This window comes from Lepisosteus oculatus, chromosome 1 (genome assembly GCF_040954835.1).
Source record: "Lepisosteus oculatus isolate fLepOcu1 chromosome 1, fLepOcu1.hap2, whole genome shotgun sequence".
Taxonomy (NCBI): domain Eukaryota; kingdom Metazoa; phylum Chordata; class Actinopteri; order Semionotiformes; family Lepisosteidae; genus Lepisosteus; species Lepisosteus oculatus.
This window is the reverse complement of record NC_090696.1, coordinates 18,528,240-18,555,597: the sequence shown is the minus strand read 5'-3', so window position 1 is coordinate 18,555,597 and position 27,358 is coordinate 18,528,240. Positions and strand designations below refer to the sequence as shown.

General features: G+C 47.2%; 1 protein-coding gene across 1 annotated transcript; it reads left to right on the top strand.

Annotated features, from left to right (window-relative positions):
• The first annotated feature begins 636 nt into the window (after positions 1-636).
• Positions 637-27,293, top strand: shmt2 (serine hydroxymethyltransferase 2 (mitochondrial)). The gene is made up of 12 exons (XM_015344326.2): positions 637-797; positions 11,526-11,720; positions 13,750-13,829; positions 15,769-15,969; positions 17,245-17,326; positions 19,707-19,829; positions 22,050-22,189; positions 22,746-22,908; positions 24,492-24,591; positions 25,120-25,275; positions 25,903-26,010; positions 26,514-27,293. Exons 1-12 carry the CDS (start codon positions 765-767, stop codon positions 26,639-26,641), a joined length of 1,509 nt encoding a protein of 502 aa, XP_015199812.1. The 5' UTR covers positions 637-764; the 3' UTR covers positions 26,642-27,293.
• Positions 27,294-27,358: the final 65 nt, after the last annotated feature.

The following is a 27,358-nucleotide window of genomic DNA, read 5'->3' as shown; positions in this document are numbered from 1 at the left end:
GCTGCAAGGTGATATGCCTGCTGGGACATTTTAGGAATCTTTTTTGTAATGTAACATGTGGTAACAAAATACTGTAAGCATGCTGTAAGAGTTTGATGCTTAAAATGAAATGATAAGTACTGCAAACGCACGCCTTGGTGAACTGCCTATTTCACTTTGGGCTCTGTTCTCAGCTTATTGGACATTCATCCATCCTAGCAAGCATTACCTTGGGTTTTCTGGAAATTAAATTGTTCATTAGGTGTTAATACTTTTTGCGGCTCCATTGACGTCTGTTATTGGTTATTATATCTAATTAATTAATAGCGTGGGGAATGAGCATACAAACGTATATCTTTAAAAATTCGCCCTGGTTTGGATTTATTTCCGATATAAATTATAAAAGGAAAATGCGACTTATATTACATAATAATTAAGGTACTAAGGGTTGATTTTTTATAAGCTATTTACTGTTCATGTGTTCTAGATGTACTAGTCCGGCTAAACGTTATTTTTTAAACACCGGTTGCATCATCTGCACAGTATAGCTTAAACAAAAACAACAAATCCCAGAAAGCCTCTCGCTGGCAGCCTTTCTTGATCGTCACTGCGACTGCGCACCCTAGTTACGAAACTTGCTGCGCAAGCGCAATAGCGCATTCCCGTGGTCTTATGCGCCTTCCTCCTCCTGACAGCCTGTGGTTTGTGTTATCAACGTGGTACTTGGCTACAACTCTTCTCTTTTCCCTCGACACGACAAGACTTCTCTCGGAAAGACCCTAGACATGCTGTCGTTGACGCTGAGGCAGTTTGCGCGTGTAAGTACCAAGCGTTGAAAAGTCTGTCGCTTTTCTTTATCAAACATAGTTCTCGCAGTAAATAGTGTGAGACGTAAACACGAGTGTTCAGTTTCGAAAAGTGCAGTGCAGCAAAAAGCAAGAGAGCAGGCTTCTTCTTTCCCTTTGACTTGAGCTATTGCCTTTTTTTTATACAAGCCGATATACAGTATATTATTCGTCCCAAGAGCCTGTCAGTGAAGTGGCTGTGGACTAAACAAGCTTTGATCTGCGAAGAAGACAGTTGTGGGGGTTTTGCTGTTAAAACACGTGTGACCTGGACGATTCAATACAGTGCTTATCCAGTGCAATAATGGCACATGCGTTATGGCTGCCAGGCGCCCAGGCTCTCTCAGGCTGTGCCGCCCGTCCTCCTTTGCCGAGGTCTGTGTGTGTTGAGCGCCGAGACGTGGCACCGTCTCCTCTGCAAGAGCCACTGCAGCAACTTTCTGCTCCAGTAGTTTCTTCAGCCTCTTATGAGCTGCTACTCAGCTCAGTCCCGCTCCCCCCAGCTGCACTCAAGGTGCTGATGATACCGCCGTGGTTATTTCTTGCTGAACTGATATCGATTTGTTTCTGCTTTTACAACTAGTGGGTAGTTGCGAAACTTTGTACCTTGTATCGATCGACTTCGTTATATAACCTTTTTTTTTTCGCGTGCTGGAAAAGTGAAAGTTGACGATTAGTTTCCTCGCTTTGACTGTAAATCTATATCTTCAGTGAGGCCATGCTGTATGAATGTGAGCTTTCTTTATATAGAATAAATTAAACGTTAGTGCTTTTGTACTGCGGGACTGCGTTTACCTGGATTGCTTGAAAAGGGACGGGGGTGTTTTTTTGTGTAATTTTAAGAGAAAACTGAGGAGCCTTCAAACTTTTTTTTTTTGCCGGCTTCCCAACAGCTGAGTGCACTTTCCAAGCTGGCACCTCACATGATGCAACCGCAGACGAGCAGTTTCATCATCCTGAATCTTAAAAACCGCGGCTGCAAAACTAAAGAGAGTAAAAAAAAAAAGATCGTGTCGGCGACCCAACTTAACTAGTCGTAACTCCTTGTCAGAATTAGGAATTGGCGGTTTAGAAAGTTCGCAAAGTTTTTTTTTAGTTATTATATTTTAAAAAGTGCTTACGTGTACATAATAATCTGATTCGGACATCATTAAGTGTTAGCTGTTTTTATTCCGGAGTTTTGTGGAGGGTTACTTTGTGATTTACTTTTGCCTTTATCGTCAGGCGCTAATTATCTATTTTAATGTGAAGAAAATTAAAATAGATGGTCAGTGTAGGTCATCAGCGTTTGGACCAGTGGTATATTCTACAGTTAAAAAAGACACAACAGAGGTAAAGCCTACTCGAGTATAATTACATCACAAGACTTAGAATCATTTTCAAATTGTGCTGGCCGACACAAGCCGACCAAAAGGTGTTGGGATAGTCCAGCGATATGGTCTACAGCTGTCAAGAAAGAAGTTCACCTGAAGAAGGCTCCACGGCCGAAACGCTGTGTTTTCTTTCTTCTTTTTTTTCAGCATGGAATAAACCTATTACTTGTTCCTTCAAGAAAGAAGTTGGGTCGGTCACTTTCGTCCAGTAATGATTCTGTTTGCCTTACAGAGATGCGGGTTCCCTTCCACAGCTGGTGTTGGTCTAAATCTGATCACATCTCGCGTTGTACTCCATCCGCAATAAAGTCTTGGATATTAGTCTGAATATGCATCGTTACCAGGTTTATGGGTCTCTCTGTGAATTGGGCCCAGGTCTGCTGGCAGTGGGCTCCCTCTTGGTGTTGATCAGCCTCGTGTGCTGCTTTCTGCGCAGTTTAAAAACACAAGAGTGTCATTTGTAAGGGGAGCTGCCAGAGCGTCCTTGAACCGTCCGCATGCGACAATGTTTTATCCCGCTGCGCTGACAGGAAGCCAGGTAATCGTCTGTAATGAAGTGCGCGACCTTGTGAAAAATATACTGCCTTGTTTTTTTTTATGTGTTTTTCTGTCGTTATGCGAGCCGCGCGCGGTACTGCTGCAGCACAGGCCGGTGTAATGAATGATGTCTCGGGACTAAGGGAGCCCGTTTCTCCAGCTCCTCCCCCCCTCCCCCCCTCCCAGCGTCCTTACCTGTGCTGCGCATGTGACACCGTGGGCGTTGGAGGGGGGCCTGATCAGAGGGGCTGGCAGCTCACCCCCACATACCCCCCCCCCTCCAGCCGAAGTTTGTGGAGGTTAAGAATGAAGGAGGGGTGAAACCAGGCACCTCAGAAGCCTTGAGGGTCTGGTGATCATGCTGGGCATGTGTCTGTGTCTTCGCCCCACTCCAGGTTGTCCCAGAGCTGGGAGGCTGTGGAGTCTGGCGCGTGCTCCAGGCTTCCTGTCCCGCGATCCGGTTCTGGTTCGGGGCTGCGTGCTGGCTTGCCCAAACCGGGTCCGGATAAAATCCGGGCCTTAGCTGGGGAATCGGGGCTGAAAAACGGCGCGGAGGCAGTCCACACCTGAGCACGGGCCGGTCCTACAGAAACCTCACTGTGTGTGTGTTTTTTCCTGGTTTGGCTTTGAAGAGAACAGGAATTGCAGGGAAAAAAAAAACAGCTGTTCTAGTAACGTACCTGTTTCCAAGTGCTGTTCCAATGCACCTGTTTCCTGCTGCATTGCCTTATTCCAGGATAAACGCCATAGTGGGGATGGGCTGTAAAAGGAGCTGGGAGACTGATCATTCATTAAATGCAGGACTGAGCAGCAGCAGCAGCCAGCACTGCCTGACTGTCATGACTTGGGCATGTAGCCTTTGTAACCTATAGAGGCCTTCATTATCTTGAAAAATGTGCATGGCGGGTTGACCGCAGAGCAGGGGTGCACATTCCCAGTCCCGGAAGGCCTGAGGTTTTTCTGGTCTTCATTCCATCTGAGCCCTTCATTTCCTAATGGGACCCCTTATTTGTTTAATCGGACAAGTTGAAGCCTTGCCCAGTTGTGGAGAAGCTGAAGATTTGTAGAGACCCTGTAAAACCTGCTGGGCACCAGCCCCTGGGGAGCGGAGTCGGGCGCCCCCTGCTGGAGGGGGGAAGTTACAGTTCCAGCGGTGGCTTGGCTGCTTTCTTGACAAAAGGGCCTTCGGGGGTGCTTCAGTCAGGAAACGAGACCGTCCCAGAGCAGAGCTGCCGGAAGAGCGCTGTAACTGACGTTACAGGCGGAGATTGAAGAGAGCTGCTCTCTGGTACACAAGTCACCTTGAAATCAAGGGAGCCTGTGGGGTCCTGCTGGAAGAGGTGGGCAGCCTCCCTCCCCCAGAATGTGCACATGCTCCCAGATGTTGATTTGTACCCGGGATGGGCAGAGTCTGTCTTCGATGGCTGAAAGTTAGCGATTGATTTAAGGCCTAAGCTGAAATCCCAACAGACCCATTGAGTTATTGGTAATTGTTTGGAGATGGGCTGAAATCCCCTATGTAAACCGCAACAAAATACCCTCCTGGATATAGAAAATTACAAACTTGTTTTTTTTTTTAAAGAAGGCTCAGCTCTCCAAATTGACCATCGCGTGCTCGCCTGTCAACAAAAAAATAAGTTGCACTGTTCCATAGGGTGGATCGCAAAAAAAACCCCACTATTAGCTACCTGTAAATGCGATTCGTTTATAGATCCATTAGCTAAAGGCTTTGTTTCGATTCTTAACTCTACTGCCCCCCTCTTCGAAAAAAGCCGGGGGAGCAGTTGAGCGAGCAGTCATTGAGGAGAGCAGAGCAGCTCGCCTGGTCTAAACAAGGCCCGGAGAGCAGGTCTGCTGTGTCACGCCCTGTCCCTTGTCCCTGCGCCCTGTTCCTCTGATTCGGCACGCTGTGCCATCTGCATGTCTCCACACAACTGACTTCAAAATCTGCTGGATTTTTCTTCGCTGCCCTCTAGCTGATTCACATACAGTAAGAGGTTTCTTATGGAGCTTTAAAAAAGGCCGTGCTTTGGCCCAAGTGATAAGCTAGCGAGACTCCCCCCCACCCGCAGTGAGACGAGACGAGAGGAGAGATGGATCTGGGAGTTGGGTAGGAGAAGGGGGTTCTTTGGGGTGGTCATTGGACACACTGCACACACCCTTGCTTTAGGCTCTGACCTTCAAAGTTCCCTTTTTTATAGTTCATTTTTTTCCAGAAATAACTTTTCCTTTTGAAAAAAGACATTCATGTTAATTAAGTTCACGTCGAATGATTTTTCCACTCAGCTGTACTGAGCTGATTGATTTTTAAAGGCTTCGATGCCATGTGCTCTAGTAGAACGTAGAAGAGAGACTCCTAATGTCTAGTTTTTCCTTTTTTTTTTAGCATTTGTTGTTTGGAACGAAACTAAAGTGACAATCCTAATAGGGAACAGGAAGTATATCATTTCTAGCTATAACCCCGAACCTCAAGGACTGTGTAATGGGCTCGAGTTTTGGTAAATCTAATTATAATAAGTGCAGATGAAAGGCGTTGTGATTCACATGATCAGGAATTTCACTGAACCCAAAAACACAAGACACTTAACAAACGAGAGGAGACTGACCCATATGCAGTAGCTTGTCTGGCTGCTAGTAACTGATCTAAGAATCTCGGTCGAGCTGTTCTTTTAAAAGGTGCCAGGGGTTCGACTGCATAGAGGAATGGCTTGTTCCTCCTGTTCTCAGTATTATTAAACACACTTCTCTATAGTTTCTGCTGGTGCATTCTGGTTCATGTTTCACTGTTCTGGAACTTCGAACTTGCTTATGAAGACGTCCACTGGGTTGTGTCTGATTCCCCTTGTAGTCCTCTGTGTGCGAGATCAAAAAGATTCAGATCCTGACAGTGGAGGACATTCCTAAAGTGTCCAGGAATGCATCTGATTCTTCATCAGCCTGGATAACATGTTATGGGCCAAATCCAGCAAATGTATTCTTCCAAATGGACGTGCCCCTTCATGGTTTCAAACTGCACTTTTGACTGTGTAGTTGATACAATAGTTTTACTGCATACCAGAACTCTTTGTTATTGTATTATTAGTGAGAGGTCACGTTAAGATGGCACTGTCTTTTGGCATTCCTACTTCGGGATAGTGCCGTACGTTTCCTCAGTTTTTTTTTTCATCAAAGCAGAATCGCTGGATCCGCATCACGCATTAGTGCAAAAATGGCAGCAATCTGAAACACATTGACATAAATACATATTCATGGTGTCAAAAAAAAAATAGTGACCCAGATCATGCTGTATCAAATATTCCATTAAAATTTTAAAGACCAAGTCCACTTAGATTTTGCAACTTTAAAATCTTTTTTTTTTGTAGCACATTTCTTACTCAGGGGGAGATATTCTGTGCCAGTGCAGTGTATTTTATAATTTTTTTTAAAACCTGTTTAACATCAAATATTCAGGTCGCAGATCAGTGTCTTGGATAAATAGAGGGACAGTGGAACGTCCCAAAATCGTCACAATGCGTAACTTGCAAAAAATACCTTTTCTGCGCATCACATTTCTTCAAAATGAAACTGTGTGTCAGGTTTTTTTTTTGTTACTTTGTCTTTGCATGGAAAAAACACTTGCAGAAAATGTCGTCTTTGTGATTTTTTTTTTTTAAAAAGGTGATGACTCTGGGCACGTGCAGTTGGGTCTCAATCCAAGGTTCAGAATCTGATGGCGTGGCACGCTATGCCGATGGTGTGCAGAAGTCAGCCATTGGAGGTCACGTTGGCCGGGAGGACTCGAAAGATTAGTTGTGATGCTTGTGCGTTTTCCTATTTGATCCACTAGGCTTTTTAATAAAAAAACAAGAAGATGGATTGCTGAATGATGGTCAGGCGTTTCTCATCAGAAGCAGCCTGTCAGGTGGACTTTATTACTGGACACGCTGTGGGTTTGCATACTATATATGTGACATTCTCTGCTGCCTGTGGATTTTGCTCCTTGCTATAGTATTGTTTCACTTTGCAATCAAAAGGACTATTTGTAACCAAGGGGCTCCTATTACTTTGTGACAGGTGAGCGGAATCGCCTGTCAGTCTGACTGATGAGCCTGGCAGTTGTCAATTCTCCTAGGTGTTTTTTTATATATATATTTGCTTTTTATTGTCGTTGCTGGCAAAAAGGCTGATTATTGTTGGCAGGAGTCCGAGTGACAGGCCTCATTTGTAAAAAACCCACTCCCGATTGGAGTTAAAAAAAAACAACGCAGCAGGGAACCTTGGCATGAACCTGTTGGTTTTAATTTTGTTAGTTTTTCAGATTTTTTTAAACTGGGATTCGCACTTTGTTTAACCCTTTGGGGGTCACTAGATTTAGATTAGCTGGTGGTGGGCATTGAGAGAGTATTCATAAACCGCTTTTGGCAAATTTTTGTTTTGTGTCCCTGATCTGTACCAGCAGGGCTGTCGTGCCAGCTGGAGGACAGAAGCCCTGCCCGCTGTGATCTGCAGCCACGCTGGCGCCTGGCCAACAGTAGGGGTCGCTAAGGAGCCACAAAGCCTTGGACGCCTCCACTACTCCATGCTCTGACCAGTCATTCACCCTGTAAACCAGGGCTTTCCAATCCTGCTCCCTGCTGTCCCAGTCTTTCCCAGTTTCTCCCAGACTCCTCCCTGGATGGGACACCAGTCCATCACGGAAATTGCCCCCCAGCTATGCAGGTCCTCACTGGCGCAACTGGAGTAAAGGCTGCATCACCTTAAGCTTCTAAAAATGGTCATAGCATACCTCTAACTTTTAACCGTTAACTTCTGGTAGTGTAAGCAAATAAGATGACGGTTTTAATTAAAGCTTTTGGTTCCGGTGGGTAGGAAGTTAACGTGTCGGTGATGTCTTCAGAAATCGGACCATGCAAGCCTTTGTAGCTGAGCAGCAGTGTTTCAGATTTTCTTCTGAAATCCATGGGGAGCCTGTACAGGTACTGTACATGCTTTTTTCTTCTAGTTAAAATGTGAGTGTTCGCCGTCGTCACGGCCCTTTCAAAAATACACAAAGAAGCACGAACCTGCGGCTTTTCTCAGTGTGGTGAGCATGTTGGTGCTCCTCGGACTAACTCTGAGGTCCGACAGTGTTGCAGGCACCTGCATTGCCGCAGTGGGAGTTTAGGCCGACGAATGGAGCGCGGCCGCTCTGTGTCCCCACGGAAGGCGCAGACAGCAAAGGACAGTTCCCGTCAGAAGTTAATGACCCATGTGATTTAGCTTTACAAAATGTGGCCAGCCTGTCTCCCTGCGCTTCTTTGATCTGTCGGGCTGGCTTGCGAGATTTCAGGCCTTGTTAAGTCCGGACAGCTTTCAGAATAAGGTGTCACCTGCTGGTGCTGCTGTGGATTAATCTGTTAACCTTTCCAATCTTTCGCCTTTAGACCTCTGGCACAGATTTGCCTCGGAGCACAAGAGGAGAGATTGAGTGAGCTCTTGAGAAAACAAAATAGGTCCACCTGCCTGAGGCACCATTTCACACTTACACAAAGTCCAGGACTGGCTATGAAAGAGCCGAACCAGTATCAGTCTGTCTGGACATTTCAGCTGTTGGCATTTTTTTTAAACATCTAGGTGTTGTGCATTCTCGTCATTATTTAAAATATTGTCCTCAGGCACAGTTTCACAGTCAACCCTGACTGCTTCTGTTTTTTTTTCTGCTTATTACTTTCGGAGTTAAGAGATCACTGCAGATCAAGGTCACTTAAGCTGTCCTCTCTTGAACAGAAAATTAAATCGTGGTGGGTTTTGAGCTCGGCAGAACTGAGAGATAGTACAGGCCTGTGCTTTAAGCACAATGCACCGTACTGTTGCAGAACAGGGAAAACAGAAATCCCATGTAGGGATTTCTAATCGCTCCTAATTATGTTTTTAATTGGTTTTTAATAACACAATTAAATGAAGTTATACATCACAAGTGCGTATACAATCATGAGCACAGACTTCTAGGGAAACGGGAGCTCAAAGAGAAATGTTACTCTAAGTTTCCGGGAAATATCGGCAAGACTCCCATTGGACAGACATGGCTGTTATCTGCCTCAGGTCGGTTGTATTTCGTTACCTTGGTGAAACAGAAACCCAGTACGTTTCATTTAAATTTGACACATCTGTGCACATTTCATAAAAGCGTCGAAAAATGATCTTGAAATATACATCTTTCCTCTGGATTATGAAAGAGCCGGCTTGTCCTAAACTGTGGCATGGAGTGAACTGCCCTGCAATGGGAGTTATCTGTTCGGAGGCCCTAGAAAAGACTTTGTACCTGTGGGTCTCCTTGAAGTGCCAGCCCTCCTGAGTCCCGTGTTCAGGACCCAGAAGATCAGGGGCAGACCCTCTTCTGTTATTCCAGCATTCATCTGCACGCATGAGGCTTGGATTAGAGTCGGGATGAAACTGGCGAGTGGATTTTCCTGCTGCATCCTTTTAACTTCCCATCTTAACGTATCCCGGGCTATCCCACCCTCCCGTCACCAGCATTCCCTCCTGATCCTCGCCGCGCTCCCACGGCTGTTGGAAAGATGGGGCTGAAAGGAGAAGAGGTGGGCGGGGAGCTCACAAGTTCCCCGGACTTTGTGTTTTCTCCTAATAAAATTGTAAATAACGCTGGGGTGCCTTGATTTGATAAGTGGAAATGCTGAATGTGGACAATGAAGTGCACTAAAGCTCCCTGGAATACTGCTGATAGAAGCATAATTAGCCGGCAGTGCTGTGCGTATTGATATCTTGAAGACTGCCGCGGCTGTTCTAATTATATTATATTAAAGGATTCAAGAGGCTAAAGATTAAATCTGTAATTTATAGGGCTTTGCCGTAGTGTTGCCAGCTGCCTTGCTTAACCTAGGGCTGTGCAGAGGGGGGACTTTGCTCTCGCTGTTGGATTAGACTTTGGCTTGCACGGAAAACCATTGTAGGGTATCGCAGCAGGTTTATTTCGCCTGTGCGTTCACCATTTGCTTGCAGAGAAACCCAGTTTAAAAGACGTTTTTCCTTTAGTTGCCTGTGATATGTTATTGTTGGGGAGGGGGTGGGGAGGTTTTTGTGTGCTTTTCCCATTTGTGCAGTCCTGCTTGTCTGGATTACAGCAGAGGGCTCTGTCCCTGAAAAGAAAAATGGCTTTGATTCGCGTAACAGGTGCTGTATGCTGTGGCTGTGTTGCCAAGCAATGAAATTATTCCTTCTTTTTAAAAGAACGTGCAGGAGTAGTCGATCCTCCCTCCCCCCCAGTTTCATTCTTAAATTGTATTCATCTTGTTAGTTTTCCATTAGCTCCGTTAATATTTCCTGTTCCCTGCTCCTCTGGGAGGCTGGTTCCCAGCTGGAGACCCGGGTGTGATTTAAAAAGTATTCTGGGATACCTTTAAGGTTATGTTCACCTCCGTTTACCAAAGCTAGGCCTGCCGATCACACCCCACCACACACCTGGACAGGTGAGGCTCACTGAGCTCAGAGGGTGCAGGCGTCCCACCACCTGGACCGGTGAGGCTCACTGAGCTGAGAGGGCGCACAGGCGTCCCACCACCTGGACAGGTGAGGCTCACTGAGCTGAGAGGGCGCACAGGCGTCCCACCACCTGGACAGGTGAGAGGGTAGCAGTGAGACCTATCAGTCACACCTTGATTAATAGGAAGCAAACACAACTTTAAAATAATTTAATTGGATTGCAAAATGGATTGAACCCACATCCAAGGTCCTCTCCTTTTGTTAGTAAGTCAGGATTGTCTAGGGCAGCTGCTAATGTTGCCTGTCGTCCCATGAGTGGAGAATCCCCTCCCAATCTCCAGTTCTAGTTAAGTGTGCAAGCCAGTGTTTTATAGTCTTATGCATTGTAGAGCCATCTACCTCTTTAAGAGGTTTGAGCCAGTGTGGTTTCTTAATTAAAATCTAAGCAAAAGTTGCCATTAATCTCAGTCAAGTTGAGAAATGCTGTAGCGCGCTTGTGTACGCTGTGCTAGATTTTGCCGTTACAGAGCAGCCTTCCGTCTCCAACATGGTTAACAGTGGATTGTCTCTTCTGGCTTCCTAATAAAACACAGTAAACGCTTCTTGGAAAGAAATCTGAAGGAGAAGAAAAATAATATTACAAGTGCCCAGCAGATTTCCTGTTGTTTTTTTCCCTTTTTTCCCCCCACTAATCTACAGTGACATTTTCAAGCAGATCACAGCAAGGTTTTAGAGTTCAAAAAAAAAAATAAAAAGGTGGCTTTCTGTCCTCCGTTTCTTCAAGCCTGCAAATCTTGTGAAAATGTCAGCTTTAACGGTTTCATTAGGCATCCTTCAAATGCCAGAATGGGTAGTTTTCTTTCAAATTTAATTTCTTTTTCATATTTTCATAGTGGTGTGGCGTATTGGGGGCTCCACTATAGTAGGGGCTTCATTTTGGGGGGCTTGGTATAGCAGGGGCTGCAGGCAGACGTGGACTTGGGTGGAGTGGACCTCCCAAATTATGGCATTGCGCCCCCCCCCCCCACACACACACACACACACACACACACCCACACACGACAACAGCCCATTTACTGTAAAACTTACTTTCAAAGTTTGAGACGATGCCAAACAGCCCAAACAAGTGAGCGTGACTGAGTGGAACGGTTTGAAATTGGAGGAGGTGTCATCGGCATGTCTCCTCTTGGTGAACCGCGGCGCGCACAATCGTTGGAGCAGTGGTGCGCGGAGGCATCCGAACGCGGCTCTGAAGGGGTGGGTGCTTGGGTGTGTGTTGTGTAATCCGGCCCGCCTGGTGAGCCTCACTCTCCCCGCCGTGTGTGTTTTTCAGCCCTTGGTGCGCCGCCTGCCCTGTGCCACCGTGGCCGGCGCCCGCGGTCAGCACGCCCAGCCCGTGGCCCAGCGGAGCGAGGGGCCGCAGTGGACCGGACGGGAGAGCCTGGCCGCCGACGACCCCGAGATGTGGGACCTGGTGCAGAAGGAGAAGGACCGGCAGCTGCGCGGCCTGGAGCTCATCGCCTCGGAGGTAACGAGTCGCTTTCCCGGGTACCCATTGGGCAGATGGGTACGGTACTGGCATGGCATGGCGCCACCTGCTGGAAAGCTAGGTGCAGTGCTGCATGAGGGAATGCACGGATGAGCCGCCAATTTCAAGCCCTTTTTCGGTTAATTTCTTCCGTCAAACAGTCTGAGTTTGGCATCCAGATTCAATAGTGGAGGAATGGTGATGCTTCCAGCTTGCCGTAGCAGTTCAAGACAATACCAGCATAAAAATACTTGCCACGTGCTCCAGTATTTTTTTTTTGCCATTGCCAATAGGTTTGCTTAAAATATGGCATAATTGTGTGATTCCCTGCCGAAGAAGACCTCACACCTTTGTGCTGTTCCTTTGGCAATGGGGTGCATCAGTAAAGGGCATTAGCCGCTGCGCTTGATTGAGTGAATTTCCCCCTTTTATGTGGTCGTGGAGTTGACGTATTGTGATGGACAGCATACGGCAGAAGCCGTTTCCTGTGTTGTTGCCCCCGAGATGCAGGCCCCGCTAATTGCCTCGTTTCCCTGAGATCTTGCGGCGTGAGATTAGCATATTCCTGAAGGGCAGAAGCACGCAGGAGCTGCTGGCTTGTCTCGGCGCGCGCTAGCTGCGTCTTGGGGAGAGCGGGGGGCCGTTCACACAGCGGGTGGGCGGGTGAAGGGGCAGGGCTGCCCGCTGGTTCCCTGACAGCCTCCAGACTGGTGTCCTGCTGACCAACCCTGCCGGCCCCGTCCCCAGCTTTCCTGCAAGGAGTGTGCACTCCGGCTTTCATACAGACGCAGCCATGCAGTCCCCAGGTAAAAGGCCTCATAAGGAAAACTTTAAAGTGAAAGCAAATGCAGTGTGAGCAGAGCTCTGCAATGTATACACCATGCTGCAGAGAGTGTGAGAAACCCAGACCAGGCCAGGAATAATGAAATTCCACGTGTCAGATCAAATCACACCCGACACCATCATGTAATGATGTCAGATCGCACGGGTTTGCGCTGCGCCCCGTCTTTTATCTTCTGGTTGATTTGCCTCCTCAGATCTTCTTTTAAATCCCGCTTATCTTTTCATACAGATCATTTTAATGTGCTCATCCGCAATCCTTAGCAGAGCCTGGAAGCCACGTTCTCCAAAATATGCGCGCCCGCGTTCTTCAAACCGCTTTAATGTTCTTTTCCAAAAGCAGAAAATCTCATGCTGAAGATTTGCCACGTCGCCAAAATGCTTAAGAGCACGGCACCTCTGAAGTGTTTCTATCTGGTTTTCCATCTCTGGGAGTGTATTAATAAAGTGCTGTTGCATTTTTGTTATCGGGGCTTTTGTGCTGTTACAGGTTCTCCACTGTTAAAAACTGAAAAAATTGTGTTTCTTGAAATAAGTTCTAGTGGGGAAAAAAATATTTTTTATTAAATATTTTTATAGTTCTCGAAGTTCAAAGAAATCCTTCCATTCATTCTTTTTTAAACTTTTAAAGTATGAAGGGATTTACAGGTAAATCATGTGTGAAATAAAGTAATTTACTGCGTTCATTTTACAATTAAATTAAGTTTTTTATGTAATTAATTATTTGCATTGTCCCAGCATAGGGAGGTTACATAGGGAAGCCCAGTCGGCTTGCATAGTCCATCTCGTCCTTGCATAGTGTCGTTGCCCGAGGAGTAGATGCCTCACCGGTCACTCTCTGCTGAATAGCAGCCTTGTATTGTGTGCAGGGCCGTGCATTGACCCCCCTCCCGCCCCCTTTGGCCGGGCTGCGGGCAATCTCGCAGACGCCTGGCCAGGACCCTCTCCATCAAGTGCTGCTGATGGGCCTGGCAGTTTAATGAATGGGTCAGCGCTGACCCTGACCCTGAGACGGGCTGACTTGAATGTATTACCGCTAAGAGCGGTGATCGTTTAAAAAAAAAAAAAGTTATCTTTGTTTTTTTTTTTTTCTGATCTTACTTTACCCCACCACCAGTTCTCCCGCCCTTGAGCCAATGATGAACGATTCTAAAACCTCCTTCTTTTTTTTCCCCCTTCCCTTTGTCAGAACTTCTGCAGCAGGGCTGCCCTGGAGGCCATGGGCTCTTGTCTCAACAATAAGTATTCAGAGGGATATCCGGGGAAGAGGTGAGCCCGCCTAGCGTGCATGCTGCTGCACAGCAGGGCCCCCTGGGATATACGTGGTGGCGTCACCACTGTAACAGGTCTGCGGTGCTGCTCCTGGAAGGCTGGTGTGTCTGTGGCATATGTAGGCTTCTTCAAAGCACCAGCACCTTAGAAAGGTTTCTTAAATTGGTTCAAGTAGGTAGCTGCATCAGCTTGCGTAGGCTGCAAAGGAACAGGTAAAGGTTTATTCCATGCGGAAAAGAAACAAAACGTTTTGGTTCCACCCGAAGAAGGCTCCACAGCCAGAACTTTGTGTTTCTTTTCTTCTCTTTTTTTTCTGGCGCAGAATAAACCTTTACTTGTTTCATAAATTGGCCAGGTTAAGCTAGTAGTGAGCTGGTGTAGATGAATAGCCGTGCTGGGTGAACGTGCATTAACACTCAGATCAAAAACCCCGACAGGCCTGGCGTGACTGAATGCCTGCTCCATGGTGCCTCCTTCACCCTGGATCGCTGCCTTGCACTGTGCAGCACGTCCCCCGGCCTGCACACCAGTATGCAGTCGCACCTGTTTCGGCCCTGTGCTGCCAGGCCTGCCACGCGGGGGACTGAGGTGCATGGGCACTTTGAGAACCGCCTCTGTGCAAATCGTTATTTTTGGCTGCTGATCTTGTCCTTCTCCCTTCGCTGCGTCTCAGAGTCATAGATCAGCCTGCAACACACAGCTAGCCCGGGAGAGAGAGACTGTTGCAGTGTGGGTGATCATTGGCATATAAATGAAACGACGCAGAAAGACCTGGTGGTCCTGCCAACCATCTGTTGTTGATAAACTTTTAAAAACCAAGCCTGTCTAGGCCTTCGCCTCTCTCCCATGCTGTGCCTCTCTGCCACAGTACACAGCCCTCCTCTTCCCAGTAGAGAAATAGAAAACATTGTCAACACAGATTCCCTTGCAGATTAATACCACACAAGCAGGTCTGGCCTGCTCGTCTGTGTGGCAGAGACAGGGGTCTGATCGTTTGATTATAATTTTTTTTTTTGCTTGCATGTCATCAGGGTTAAGCCAAGAACAAATAAATAAAATAAAAGGGAATTAAGAATATTATCAAATTTAGCTAAATCCTCTTGTTTGACAGACCCCATTAAAGAGAGGATTGGATTTATAAAGCAGGCGACTTGAACTGCTTTAATTCCTCTTAAATGCTCATTTTGGGAGAATCCTTTTTTCAATAAATTCAGCCCCGGCACAATGGCGTGCCTGCAGGTGGAGGAGAAGGAAAGCCTCTGACTGCAGAAATGTAATAACGCGCAAATCGGCTTAGAGCTTCAGTCTTGCTTCAGGAGTGGCAGCAATGCCAGGATTTAACTGACACACTGAAAGCCCTCTGATTTATTTTCCCTTCTGCTCCTCCTGAACCCCCAGCAACTTACCTGCAAGCCTTTTGTTTGGCTCAGCCTGATAAATGTAATCCTCTGAGCCTTTTTAATTTGCGACCTGTGGCCCCTCTCTTTACATATGCATGCTGGTGTGGCCCTCTCCCTTTTTCCTAAACATGTTAGAACAGTCCAGGAAGGAAACAGAAACGCATCCCGGAAGTCTCAGCCTTTATTTCTCCTTTTTAGTTTCTTCTTACAGCTTTTCTCATTTTTTAATCTCCTAATTTACCTTCTAGAAGGGTTGTGAGGAGCTGTTGCTCAGAACATGTTTTCGTTAAATGCTAAGTGGCAGGACACCATGAAGTTTGTGCTTTTAAGAGAATGTGTCTGTTTTTCACAACTGAGATTTTTACTGTTGAAGGTGTTTTGTAACTGATCTGTGCTGGTTTCCCCACCTCCTGCCCTAGATGTTCCCTCCCTCTCTTTGCCCCACCCCCACAGACCCCTCCCCTTATCTCCAAACCCCTCCCATTTGCCCCGCCCTCTTTTTGCATCTCACGCCTTTTTTTTTTTGCCCTGGCCAGGTACTACGGTGGCGCGGAAGTGGTCGACCAGATTGAGCTGCTCTGCCAGAAGAGAGCCCTGGAGGCCTTTGACCTGGACCCCAAATGCTGGGGGGTCAATGTGCAGCCCTACTCCGGCTCCCCTGCCAATTTCGCCGTGTACACGGCCGTCCTGCAGCCTCACGACCGCATCATGGGGCTCGACCTGCCCGACGGTGGCCAGTTAGTATCCCCTGCTGTCGTTGTCCCTTGGGAGTACGCAGGGCCGTCTCAAGGGGGGGCAAAGGGGGCGGCCTCCCAGGGCCCCCGCGCCAACCAGACACCCCCAATCCCCAATCCCGCTTCACACGCACATAAAAATACATATTTTAATAAAGCTCCACACAAAACTCTTTATTTTAACTCGAGGTGAAATCTAAAGTAAGTGGGAGAGCAGATGCTTTATTCAGAACTGGAGGCCTGTCCTACTCTAACTACACTACATCATAGGCCATGGGCTGCCAGCTAAAAGTTATTGCAGCACAACTCAACTAGCTTGGGAAAAAAGTGAGCCGGTGAGAAAATGGCGATCACAAGCAGAGACAGGGCCAGATTTAGAAAATACTACAGCGGGTGCGAGAAAAGAAAAAGGAAGCAGAAGAGGGAGGATGCAAGCAAATGTGGCCCTTAAAGGGTCTTTGGAAAGGTTCGTTGTAAAAACCGGGAGCAAAGAAGAAACGGACACAGGCAGTGATCTCGACGAAGACAAGGACGCATTGAGACACCTGATGGTAGCGATAGCATTAGCAACAACGGCGATTAGTAGTTCTGCTCGGTTCTGTATGTCTGTTTGACCAGGCTAGTTAGGCAGCTATTTCATCACCTCAGCGCTGCTCCCTGCCGCCAACACTACACAAAAGAACCTGCCCACCCCTTGAGACAGCCCTGGGTGTCCCAAATACAGAATTATTTCCATAACTGAACTATTTCAATTCAAAGCAGGCTAGATTTCTTAATCCCTCAGGTAGATGATTTGTTTGTCTGAAAAGATGAGGTTCAAATGGCAGTTAGAGGGGTTTAGTGTGGGGCGAAGCAGGGATTCAGAGTTTAGATGGGGGTGTCGGTAAGGGTGGGAGTTCAGATGTCAGCTGGGGTTCAGAGCTTAACTGGGGTGTTGGTGAAAGTGGGGGTTTAAGAGCCCAGTTGGGGGTGTCAGCAAAGGTTAGGGTGGCGGTGAGGGTTGGGGTTCAGAGGACACTTGAGGGTGGCGGTGAGGGTTGGGGTTCAGAGGACACTTGAGGGTGGTGTCGAGGGTTGGGGTTCAGAGGACACTTGGGGGTGGCGGCGAGGGTTGGGGTTCAGAGGCCACTTGGGGGTGGCGGCGAGGGTTGGGGTTCAGAGGACACGTGGGGGTGTCGGTGTGCGTTCGGGTTCTGAGGACAGTTGGGGGTGTCACCGAGGGTGGGGGTTCAGATCTTCAGATCTCTGAAAGTAATTCTTCTGTCTTTCTCCCCACAGCCTCACTCACGGCTACATGTCTGACGTCAAGAGGATTTCAGCCACATCTATTTACTTCGAGTCCATGCCGTACAAGCTGAAAGTGAGTGTGAGATGCTCTATCGATTTATAATTCCCCTTCTTGTCATGTGTCCAGACTCGGGGCCCTAGAGAGAGACCCGGCTGTCCTTCTTAGCTGGCACGCTGTCAGGGCCTTGGGGGGTGGGGGGGCGCGTCCGTGCTCTTCAGCCGCGCGGTGATTGAGGTGCCGACAAAACCTCACCGCCGCGGAACTAATAGAAAATCGACAGGCTGTGGCCCAGACCGCTTTGTCGTGGAGGAAGAGGTGTTTGATGGAGTGGAGGGATCAGTTAATATACCGTGGAGCTGAGAAGACACTGGATAAATGCTGCAGAGGAGCACCAGCTGTTTTTTTTTTACCGTTTTTCTTACTGCCCCTTATCTACCTCTCTTCCAGCTTACTGTCATCTTTTTCAGTACCTTCCAACTTACAACCTTAAGGGGTTTTATAGCACTTTCACAGCTTGTTTTCTAAGAAGCAAGAGGAAACCTGTCCCCGCTGTAAGTCAATAAAAGGCTCATAAATGATGCATGTGAATCTTAAGAAGAGTGGAAATTAATTAGTGGTCAGTTATTTTTTTTTTCTCCAAAATGATTATTGATCAGGGCAGCACAATGAATATTGCTGCGATGCAGCGCTTGAGCCTGGGCTCAATTCTGTGTGATCTGTGTGGAGTTTGCATGTTCTCCCCAGGTTTGTATAGGTTTCCTCCCACAGTTCAAAGACATACTGGTAAATCAATTGGTTTCTAGGAAAACTGGCCCTGGTGTGAGTGTGTGTCTGTGTGTTCTCTGCATCCAGGGTGTGTGTCCCGGTTTGCCCCCTAGTGCTTCCGGGGATAGGCTCTGGGCCACTGACCCCGAACTGCATATGAGGTCTATGTGAAAGGGGCATAGTGATGTGAATTGTTGATCACTCTAGGATTACTTCATATGATTCATATGAGTTGTAAAATTATTTTTGCTGTGCTATGGGTAGAAGGAGGGTGCCCTGCAGGCACTGAGTAGGAACGGTGAAAAGATGCGTGTTGAAAAACTCTGTCCTCCTTGCTGTCTCTCACCCTGGTTAGATTGTTGACCAGTGCCTATTGTCTTTTCTGGGCCTAGCAGTATGCCAGATAGTACTGTGCTTGTCTGTGTCCCAGGGGTGAGGTACTGTCGTCTTGTGTGGTGTTGTAGCAGTGCCTTCTCAAGGCTAGCTGGTGTCGGTGTGGCTCAGGGCGGTGAGCTTCAGGGCCAGCTGGCTGAGTGGGCTCTTCTCTGGGTTCAGCTATGTGCTGAGCTCCAGGCTCAGCAGGGCCTTGTGGTGGTAGGAGATCTAGTAACTGCTTTTTAGGTGTAGCCACTATTGTATAGCTCTCTTCAGTCTATGAATGAGCAAAAGATAGTATTCTAATTTAACCCTGCACATGTTTGCTGGTTTTAATTTGGAGTATATTTTAAAAATTGGTGTTTCCAATTTTTAGAGAAGAAGACGGACTGTGGTGATGCTTCTCACTCTAGTTCAAGTGAAGACTTTCCCATCCTATACCATCTGTGCTTATGTAGCGGACTCTTTTGTTGCTGGTGAAATAAGAAATTCCCTGAGACAGATGAGATTCAAATGATTTTCATGCTTATTAATACGGTTTTTAATTTGCTATCCATAATGAACTTGTCTTGCCATTGCCACTGCCACTTTTTCATGAAGAGGTGCTGATAGTGTGCCTCTGCCTTATGAAACCTGTTCTGTCAGCATGCACTGTCTCATGCTTTGAGCCCCACAACGCTCGCAGCTGAATAGAGGCATCACATGGAGGTCTGCTGCAGCTGTCGCTTGTAATGCTGCAAAGACCAAAACAGCCCACCAAGACGAAAGAGATTTTGGGTGGCAAACTAGGAGGCCCTGCTGTGTGCCTGTTGCTTTCCAGGGTAGACTCCAGCTGCGCCGCGACCCCTAAATTGGAAGAAGCGGTTAGAAAATAGTTGGAAATAGACCCTGGAACCAAAACTGTCTCTCAAGACTCATGGTTTCCTTAAGTTTACTTGCTGCCCTTCAGCCCTGGGGCCCTGGGCTCAATTCCTGAGGTGCTGTCTGCGTGGAGTTAGTATGTTCTCACTGTGTTCGCATGGGTTTACTCCTGGTGTGCTGGTTTTCTCCCAAAGTCCAAAATCATACTGGTAGGTTAATTGGCCTCTGGGTAGATTAGCGCTGGTGTGAGTGTCTGTGTCTATGTGTGCCCTACCTTGTGCCAGCTGCTTGCTGGAAAAGGCTCTGGCATCCCCAAGACCCTCTATGGGACAAAGCACTTGGAAAATGGGTGGATGCAAAGATTAACAGAAATGTAAGTCCCAGGGATGAAGCATCCCCCCGCCCACACTGTGCAGTGGTGTCACTGATGCCTGGTTCTGTGCCATTTCAGCTCGAGACCGGAATAATCGACTACGACCAGCTGGAGGTGACGGCCCGACTCTTCCGTCCCCGGCTGATCATCGCGGGAACCAGCGCGTACGCCCGCCTCATCGACTACGCCAGGATGAAAAAGGTGCTGCGTGCTTTTCCATGGGTTTTCCTCATTTTTCCCTCGCTGATTTCTTTGTTTACTTTCCGCTGATGGAGCAGCAGCAATAATTTGTTCGGCTCATTGGCCTTGTCTCTGCAACACACTATGTTTTGCTCATCATGCTCTGGTTTTTCTGGCATAAACTGATAAAAAAATCTCCCCCCCCTTTGCTGCTGTTGAAAGCAATAGGGCAGGGGTCTCTGTCCCTGGTCCTGGAGAGCCCTATCTAGAAGGTTTTAGTGGTCAGCCTTAAATCACCCATTCATAAAGCCCTGGAAAGTGTTATTGTGATGTGTTCAATTTAAAGAATTTAAAAAGAACTTAGCCCTGCTTTGTGCCTGTTGGTTGCTGGGATAGACAAAATGGTTGGAAAAAGAATGTGGAACCAAAATCATCCAACAAGGCTCAAGGTTTCCTTAAGTTTACTTGCTGTTGGATCATTAACTTACTAGTGTTTTTGGTCTTCTGCAAGGTGACCTATAAGACCTAACGGGACTGACCTCTCCAAGCTGGAGAATCCTGAACATAAGACATTGTGCCCATTTGGTAGTTTGTGCAATGTGGATTTAAATACCCCAGCAAGCAGGGCATTATAGTATTCAAGAGAAGACAAAACTAAAGTGTTGTGACCACCTATTTCTGAAAAAAGGCCAGGGTATTGGCGAGACTAGGAAGCTTGTTCCATACTTCCACAATTCTGTCTAAAGTAATGCCTTCTGTCCTGATGAAAGGATCTCATGTAGCCATTTCTTACAAGAAGCTGGGATACCGGCTTCAGCAACAGGACTAAGAAGTCTGTTCCGCACCCCCACCACTCTTTGGGTAAAGATGTATTTAAAGCTGAGAGCAGGAGGGTTATTTCCACGTCCTACATCTGCAGCAGGGAGAGCTGGTCTCCTGTGAGTGGAAGCATACACATGTTGATGAAATTGAAGGTGAAAACTCTCGATCCTGATAGATTATTTTTGCATTCAATAGAACAGCTTTACAGGCATGGCTGGCTGCTTTCTCTCCAGGTTCGAGGTTTTGCCACAAGGGCAGCAGGCTTGACTCTCAGTTCCCTGCAAGAAGACATGCCAGCATTTGCACTGCTGTCACTTGAAAAGCAGCTTGCCCTACTGGATGTCAAGAGCTCTTCCCTCACATTAAGAACCCATTATTTTGCTGCATCTCATTCTGATGAACTGCATAATAACAGGACTTAATGCAGCAAGGAAAAATGAATAATATTGATTAAGAGGGGTTGGGATGGGTGTGCAGGCCATTATTCTTAATTGGATGCTAAGAAATATGCCCAGTGAAATGTTTGAATTTTGTTTTGTTTGTGACGAGGTTTATTAGCACTGGGGTGGAAACATCTTAACTGGAATACGACCTGAATATGCTGACTGGCTAATAGGCCTTTTAGACTGAGCGTGCTCAAACAGGGATGGCACTGGTTCAGTGGTTAGCACTGCAACCTCACAGCTCTGGGGCCCTGGGTTCAAACCCGGACTTGAGGTGCTGTCTGCATTGCAGTCTGCCTTTATATGTTGTATATCCGTGGCAGACCTGAGGATTGTCTCTTGATCTGGGGAGTGCATTGCAGCTTTGGGTAGTTGCACACAGTGATGTTAAATGTCTTGTCTTGTCTTGTACAGCTGCTTGTGCTGCCAGATGAGCTGTGGGGTTAACCCAGTCCCATTCCTGCTCTAACGCTGCCGTTCGAGAACAGACTTCAGGTGCACAAAGCAGAGCTCTCATTCTCCAGCTGTTAGCTCTCTAAATTCAGGCATTCGGGTGGAATTAGGAAAAAGCCTTAGCTTTAGGGTTAAAGAATGGATTAAATAGGCGTCAGAACCACAATCGTCCAGAGCAGTTGTCTTAAAATCTATCTCCAGTATATTTGCATTCTTATTGAAAAATAACCTCTGCTTCTTGTTTTTTTTATGATTTTATGCTTTCTTTTTCTTACATTCTCAGATTCACTGCTGTCTTTTGCAGCTGTTTTGTTACCTGTGCATGTGTTCTCTGATCATTGCTTGTCTCTTTCCTGTTAAAGCATGTTCTGGTCTGTTGCTCTCATCCCTCTGCAGGTGTGTTCGTCTTCTACCTGTGCAGGTGTTCAGTGATTTTCTGCGTGATGAAAACAAACTCTGGGTCTCAGTTTTCATTGGTTACCTGTGCAGGTGTGTTCTGAGCTGTCTCCGTTACCTTGTGCAGGTATGCTCTGACGTAAACGCGTACCTGCTGGCGGACATGGCTCATATCAGTGGCCTGGTGGCAGCCAAGGTGATTCCCTCCCCGTTTGAACATGCTGACATTGTCACCAGCACCACACACAAGACCCTCCGTGGAGTCAGGTGAGTGGACAGTGTTGGGGGAGGGCGGGACTTTAAAGAGAAAGTGTACAGTTGATAAAACATGATTCCTGTCTTTGACCTGATCATAGTCAGACTCAGCTGTGTGGGCTTGAGACCATTCAGAGACTAAACTGCTGCAGGTGGTCCTTGTAGCCTATAAGGGGCACTTCCATGGTCATTAATTCATGTATAATTAAGAGAAGTTAAAGGTGTTTTAAGAGAGGGTCATGTTTCCTTCCATTAAGCTGTTCATGGCCATACCTGTCTGGTTAAGATGAGGTGATTGTTCCATCTTTCCCCCACTGCTTTGTTTACCACCTGTTCGCCTGATCTGGCCAGATCTGGGGAGCTGAGCAAGGCCAGGCCTGGTCAGTCCCGGGACGGGAGACCTGTACCAGGTTGCACCTGTCAGTGGTGCCTGTGGTCAACAGCAGTACCTTGCTTTGTGCAGTCATGTACCTGACCATTCAGACAGCAGCGTCAGACTGGGGTCAGGCCAGCGAGCTCCCACAATTTCCGTAGGCTGACCCCAGGCATTCCACTGTGTCTGGCACAGGTCCGGGCTGATCTTTTACCGGAAGGGGGTGCGCTCCGTGGACAAGAAGGGCAAGGAGGTGATGTACGACCTGGAGGACCGCATCAACTTCTCCGTCTTCCCCTCGCTGCAGGGCGGCCCGCACAACCACACCATCGCAGGGGTGGCCGTGGCACTCAGGCAGGTCAGTCTGGCTCTCCGCCTTGGGATCGGCAAGGGTGCTGGGGATTGTTAAACACAAAATCCTCTTCCCAGCTATAGGGCTCGGGCTGCCCCTCTGCGATCCAGTACAGTCCAGGCGTTTGATCTGAAAGAGTGTTAAAATGTTTCGTGCTCTGGGGCTCCTGCACTGGCGGTGTTTGAGATAAGAACTCTGGGAAGGAACGTCAGAAGTCCTGCGTTCGTCACCCGGTGAGCGGTGATTGGAGGGGAACTGGGGCACTGTTTTGCATTTGAACTCTTGTTAAGGACTGCATTACATGCAGTGGGTTAAAAAAAAGAATCGGGGTGGTTTTGGAGACTCTGCTGCTGTTGAAACCTCCAGCTTTTTAGTGCTTTTCATCAAGAGGAGGGCTGTTTTTAAGCAGTAACAACATGAATGATGGTGGTAATCTGAATAAATTAATAATACTGGTAATTATAACTGAAATGGAGGGCAAGTTGGAAAAGAACCAAAACCAAATAAAAATACACAGCTGTCACAATACCCATCAGTACATGGACAGGGGTTAATGTCTGTGTTCAGTGCCTGCAGATATGGATAAAATGTTAAATAAAGATGTACACTTGAAGTACCTGTGCTTTAGTTCTGTGTCAGATCTTTAAATATTCCCTCAGCAGACGGCAATCCAGAGGCACAAAAAATTCTCCCCTTTCACCTCTGTCTTCTGTCTCTCCCTGTTTCCATGGAAGAACATGCTACTGTTATTTTTATTCACATTATGTGGATAATAGTGTTGTTTGTTTTGAATTAGACCAACGCTTAGTCTAGGCTCCCCTACTAAGCTTCAATGGAGGCGGTACCGCAAGGAGCAATTTGCAATTACATCCTGAAGCCAGGAGAGTAAACGGTAAACTCTCTGAGGGATCTGAGAGGGGGGGGGGAGTGCGGAAAAGAGGGGAAAGCTGATTGGATGCCTCGTGATTTTCCGACAGTTGAGTGTCTTTGTCAGATCAGAGGTGTGACTGCGCTACAGAAGAATCGAGGATGAGATTTGAACGATCATTCAGGGAATGTGAAAAGCCCTTCGCTGTTAGACAAGATCCTTATCTGTTTAATCCAACTAAGCCATGGACTAAGCTGAAGTGCTGCCAAGACTGCTTTTTTTATTGTCAGGTTAAATCGTTTTGCCACCCCAAAAAATAAAGTTGAACACCAACCAGAGGGCACAAGTGGAAATTGTGTAGAAGTGCCTTTAAAACAGAAAGCACTTCTTTATTCAAAGGCTTATGAAAGTGTGGAACAAACTATTGTTGAATCTGATATCCAGCTGTTTCCTCAGAGAAGTCAAGATGAGATCCTTGAATCGGTTAACTACTGGCGACCAAATTAGCCGAAGGAACAGCTAAAGGTTTATTCCACGCTGAGAGGAACAGAAAAGAAACGCAGCATTTTGGCTGTGTAGCGGGATGGCATCTTCTTGTCTGTAACCTTTCTCGTCTTATATTAGAAAAGTCTTTTCCTAGTTTTCATTCTCAGGAGCATGTTCAGATCTTAAGAGTCTTCTCTCTTGATTGACAAACCCCCACCCTTCCTTGTGTTTCCAGGCTGCCATGCCCATGTTTAAGGAGTACTCTGCCCAGGTCCTGCGCAACGCCAAGGCCATGTCCAACGCCCTGCTGAAGAAGGGCTACACACTGGTGTCAGGTACCAACCACAGCTGGGCGTTCTAGTCTTGTAGGGGAACCCCATGATCCCAGAGCGGAAGAACCCTAAGGGCGTTAACAAAGTCTGACGATCTTCAGAATAAACAGTGACACAAACCAGAGGGCTCAAGTGGAAACTACGGGAGACGCTCGTTTAAAAACCAAGAGCTAGAAGCGCAGAGTGTTGTGGGAGTGTGGCGTACGGAATGGGATACCCAGCCATATTGCTGAAGCTGATACCTTGGCGTCTTTCAAGAAACAGCTGGATAAGATCCTAAATTAGCTACCAACTCAAGAAAGGTGCTGGACTTGGAGAGGCCATGCTACCGTTTGGTAGACAGTAGTTGAACGGTCCGATGATCGAATCACATTCACAGCCTTATGATAAGAGGAGGAGCTTGTTTGCGTAGCATGTACTGGGAAACTTCGCTGACTACACAGAGGGGAGGGGAAGGGCAGGGTCGGGCCTGTGAGGGGGCGGAGGAGAGGAGCGAGCTGAGTGGCATTTGTTGTGGGGTTTTTTTTGCAGGCGGTACAGACAATCACCTGGTTCTGGTTGACCTGAGGCCAAAGGGGATGGATGGCGCCCGGGCAGAGAGGGTGCTGGAGCTGGTGTCCATCACTGCCAACAAGAACACCTGCCCTGGGGACAAGAGTGCCCTCACCCCCGGGGGGCTAAGACTGGGTATGATCTGCCAGGCATGCTGGGAGTGCAGATTTTAGTTTACAGAGAAGACAACTAAAACTTGGACTTTGTAGGTCCCTGAGAACAAAAGGGGAATTAGTCAGAAGGTAACTAATGGATACAAATCTGCAATACCGGTCCTTGACAGCCACCGGGCCTTTTGCTTATCATTCCAGCTGAGCACCTAATGACTTAATTAGACCTAATTATTTTGTTAAATTAGAACTTGAACCTTTTCCAAGTCTTTGCTTGTTGCCTATTCAGAGCAAAGTTCTATGACCTGTGGGGCTGTGGCTCTCCTGCGAGCTGTATATGCACTACAGAAGGGTAATAAAAAGCCTTCTGTCAGCATGTGATCATTCAGTTTAGAGCCAGAACAAAAGTAGTTTTGAAGGGAAGAAGGTAGCGGTTCTATTTCCAGTCGCCCACGATGGGTTAGAGAGGAGAACCGGCAGGGTTGAGTGTCTTTAACTGGAGCAGGGCAACAACAGGCTTGGAGGTCACCCATCGATCTTCAGTTCTTCCCCCACTGCGTTCTCATGTTAGTTATCATGAATGTCCCGTCTGTGCTTGCGGCGTACCTGCCCCATACCTGCAGTGACATACCCCTGTTGTCCATGGCTGCAGGAGCCCCGGCTCTGACGTCCCGGCACTTCAAGGAAGCGGACTTTGAGAAGGTGGTGGACTTCATGGATGAGGGCTTTCAGATCGCAATCGATGTGAAGAAGAAGACAGGTGAGGGACTCGGCAGTGGTGCCGCAGGGTAAGGGGTGGGGGGAGAGGGGGGATTTAGGGACCCTAAGTCAGCAATATTAGCAGCACCACATTCCAATAATCACAGAAACTCAAGTCCTGATGTTAAAAGTAGTGTTGGTGCACCTTTTTCTTATGGGAATCGTTTAAACAAGCACAGCAATTTTTTTTCAACACTATCTCCTGGTCGTAAAGTGAGATCAAATTACTCATGTTAACATCTGCCCCTTTAATTGTTAAAACGAGGGTACCCAAGCCACATTTGTAAGCAAAACGCCTGCTTCTTTTGAAATAATTGATATCTATGGAACTTATAAAATGGTAATTATAAAACCTTTCTTTTTTTCTTGCCGATGGACTGGCTAGGTTCAGGAAAGCGATACTGTTCTGTTGTCAGGTCAGAGAGAGAACGCCCAATCTGCAAAAGCAAGTGGGAAGTCTTGTTGGGGCTCTTCAAGTTTTTTCCCCATTTCTTTCCACTCCAGCCAAGCTCCAGGACTTCAAGACATTCCTGCTGCAGGACCCCGAGACCAAGGCCAGGATTGCAGACCTACGGCAGAGGGTGGAGCAGTTCGCCCGCTCCTTCCCCATGCCTGGGTTCGAGAGTCACTAACCCTCCCAGCAAAGAGGGAGAGAGAGCGCAGTCGGGCACAGAGCCAGCCCCAGTCACCGCAGACCCCAACTTTCTGATCAGAGAACAGATAAACCAGAATTCGCCACCTGATTGAATCCTTCCCACTTGATTGAGCTTGAGACTGAACACTTCAGCGCCACGTCTTATATTTCTACAGTTCCGTTCTCGGGCAAACGAAAAAGCATAGTTACACTCCTTTCCTGTTCAGAAGGCCTGTTGTATTGTATTCTAAAGGAGCTGTATGACGCCAACGTCCTGCAAAAAAACAACCAGATTAAGTTTTGGGGAGGTCATCAGCTCTTGTATAATATGATCACATGCATCTCTAATCCTCCAGAGCCTGATGGTTATAGCTTCAGGAAAAAAAAAGTATTTGACAGTATTAATTTACTGTTTGAGCCAATGAAAGACGTTTGCAGTTCTGCAGTCACCGTGGTTATTTAAAGGTACCAGTTAATTACACTGGTTGGCCACCCTCAGAGGTGAGAGTCTGGCACCTTTAGTGCTCCAGGCCCCAGCTGATGCTCTGGAAGAGAGCCCCTGCTAACCACCCAATATGTTTCACTCATGTAATTGTCCTTGCAGGATGACTCAGGACAAAAAAAAAAAGTAAATGTTTTCCAGTTTCTTATTCTTTGTGAATGACTTGTTGTGAACTTGAGTTCAGTCCAGGTTTATTGTGTCTTAATCTTTGTT

Excerpts from the sequence above, each read along its gene's own strand:
- shmt2 (XM_015344326.2), top strand. The coding sequence starts at position 765 with ATGCTGTCGTTGACGCTGAGGCAGTTTGCGCGT. Across the intron at positions 13,830-15,768 it reads GAGGGATATCCGGGGAAGAG|GTACTACGGTGGCGCGGAAG; the intron begins GTGAGCCCGCCT and ends TGCCCTGGCCAG. Across the intron at positions 22,190-22,745 it reads AAGACCCTCCGTGGAGTCAG|GTCCGGGCTGATCTTTTACC; the intron begins GTGAGTGGACAG and ends TGTCTGGCACAG.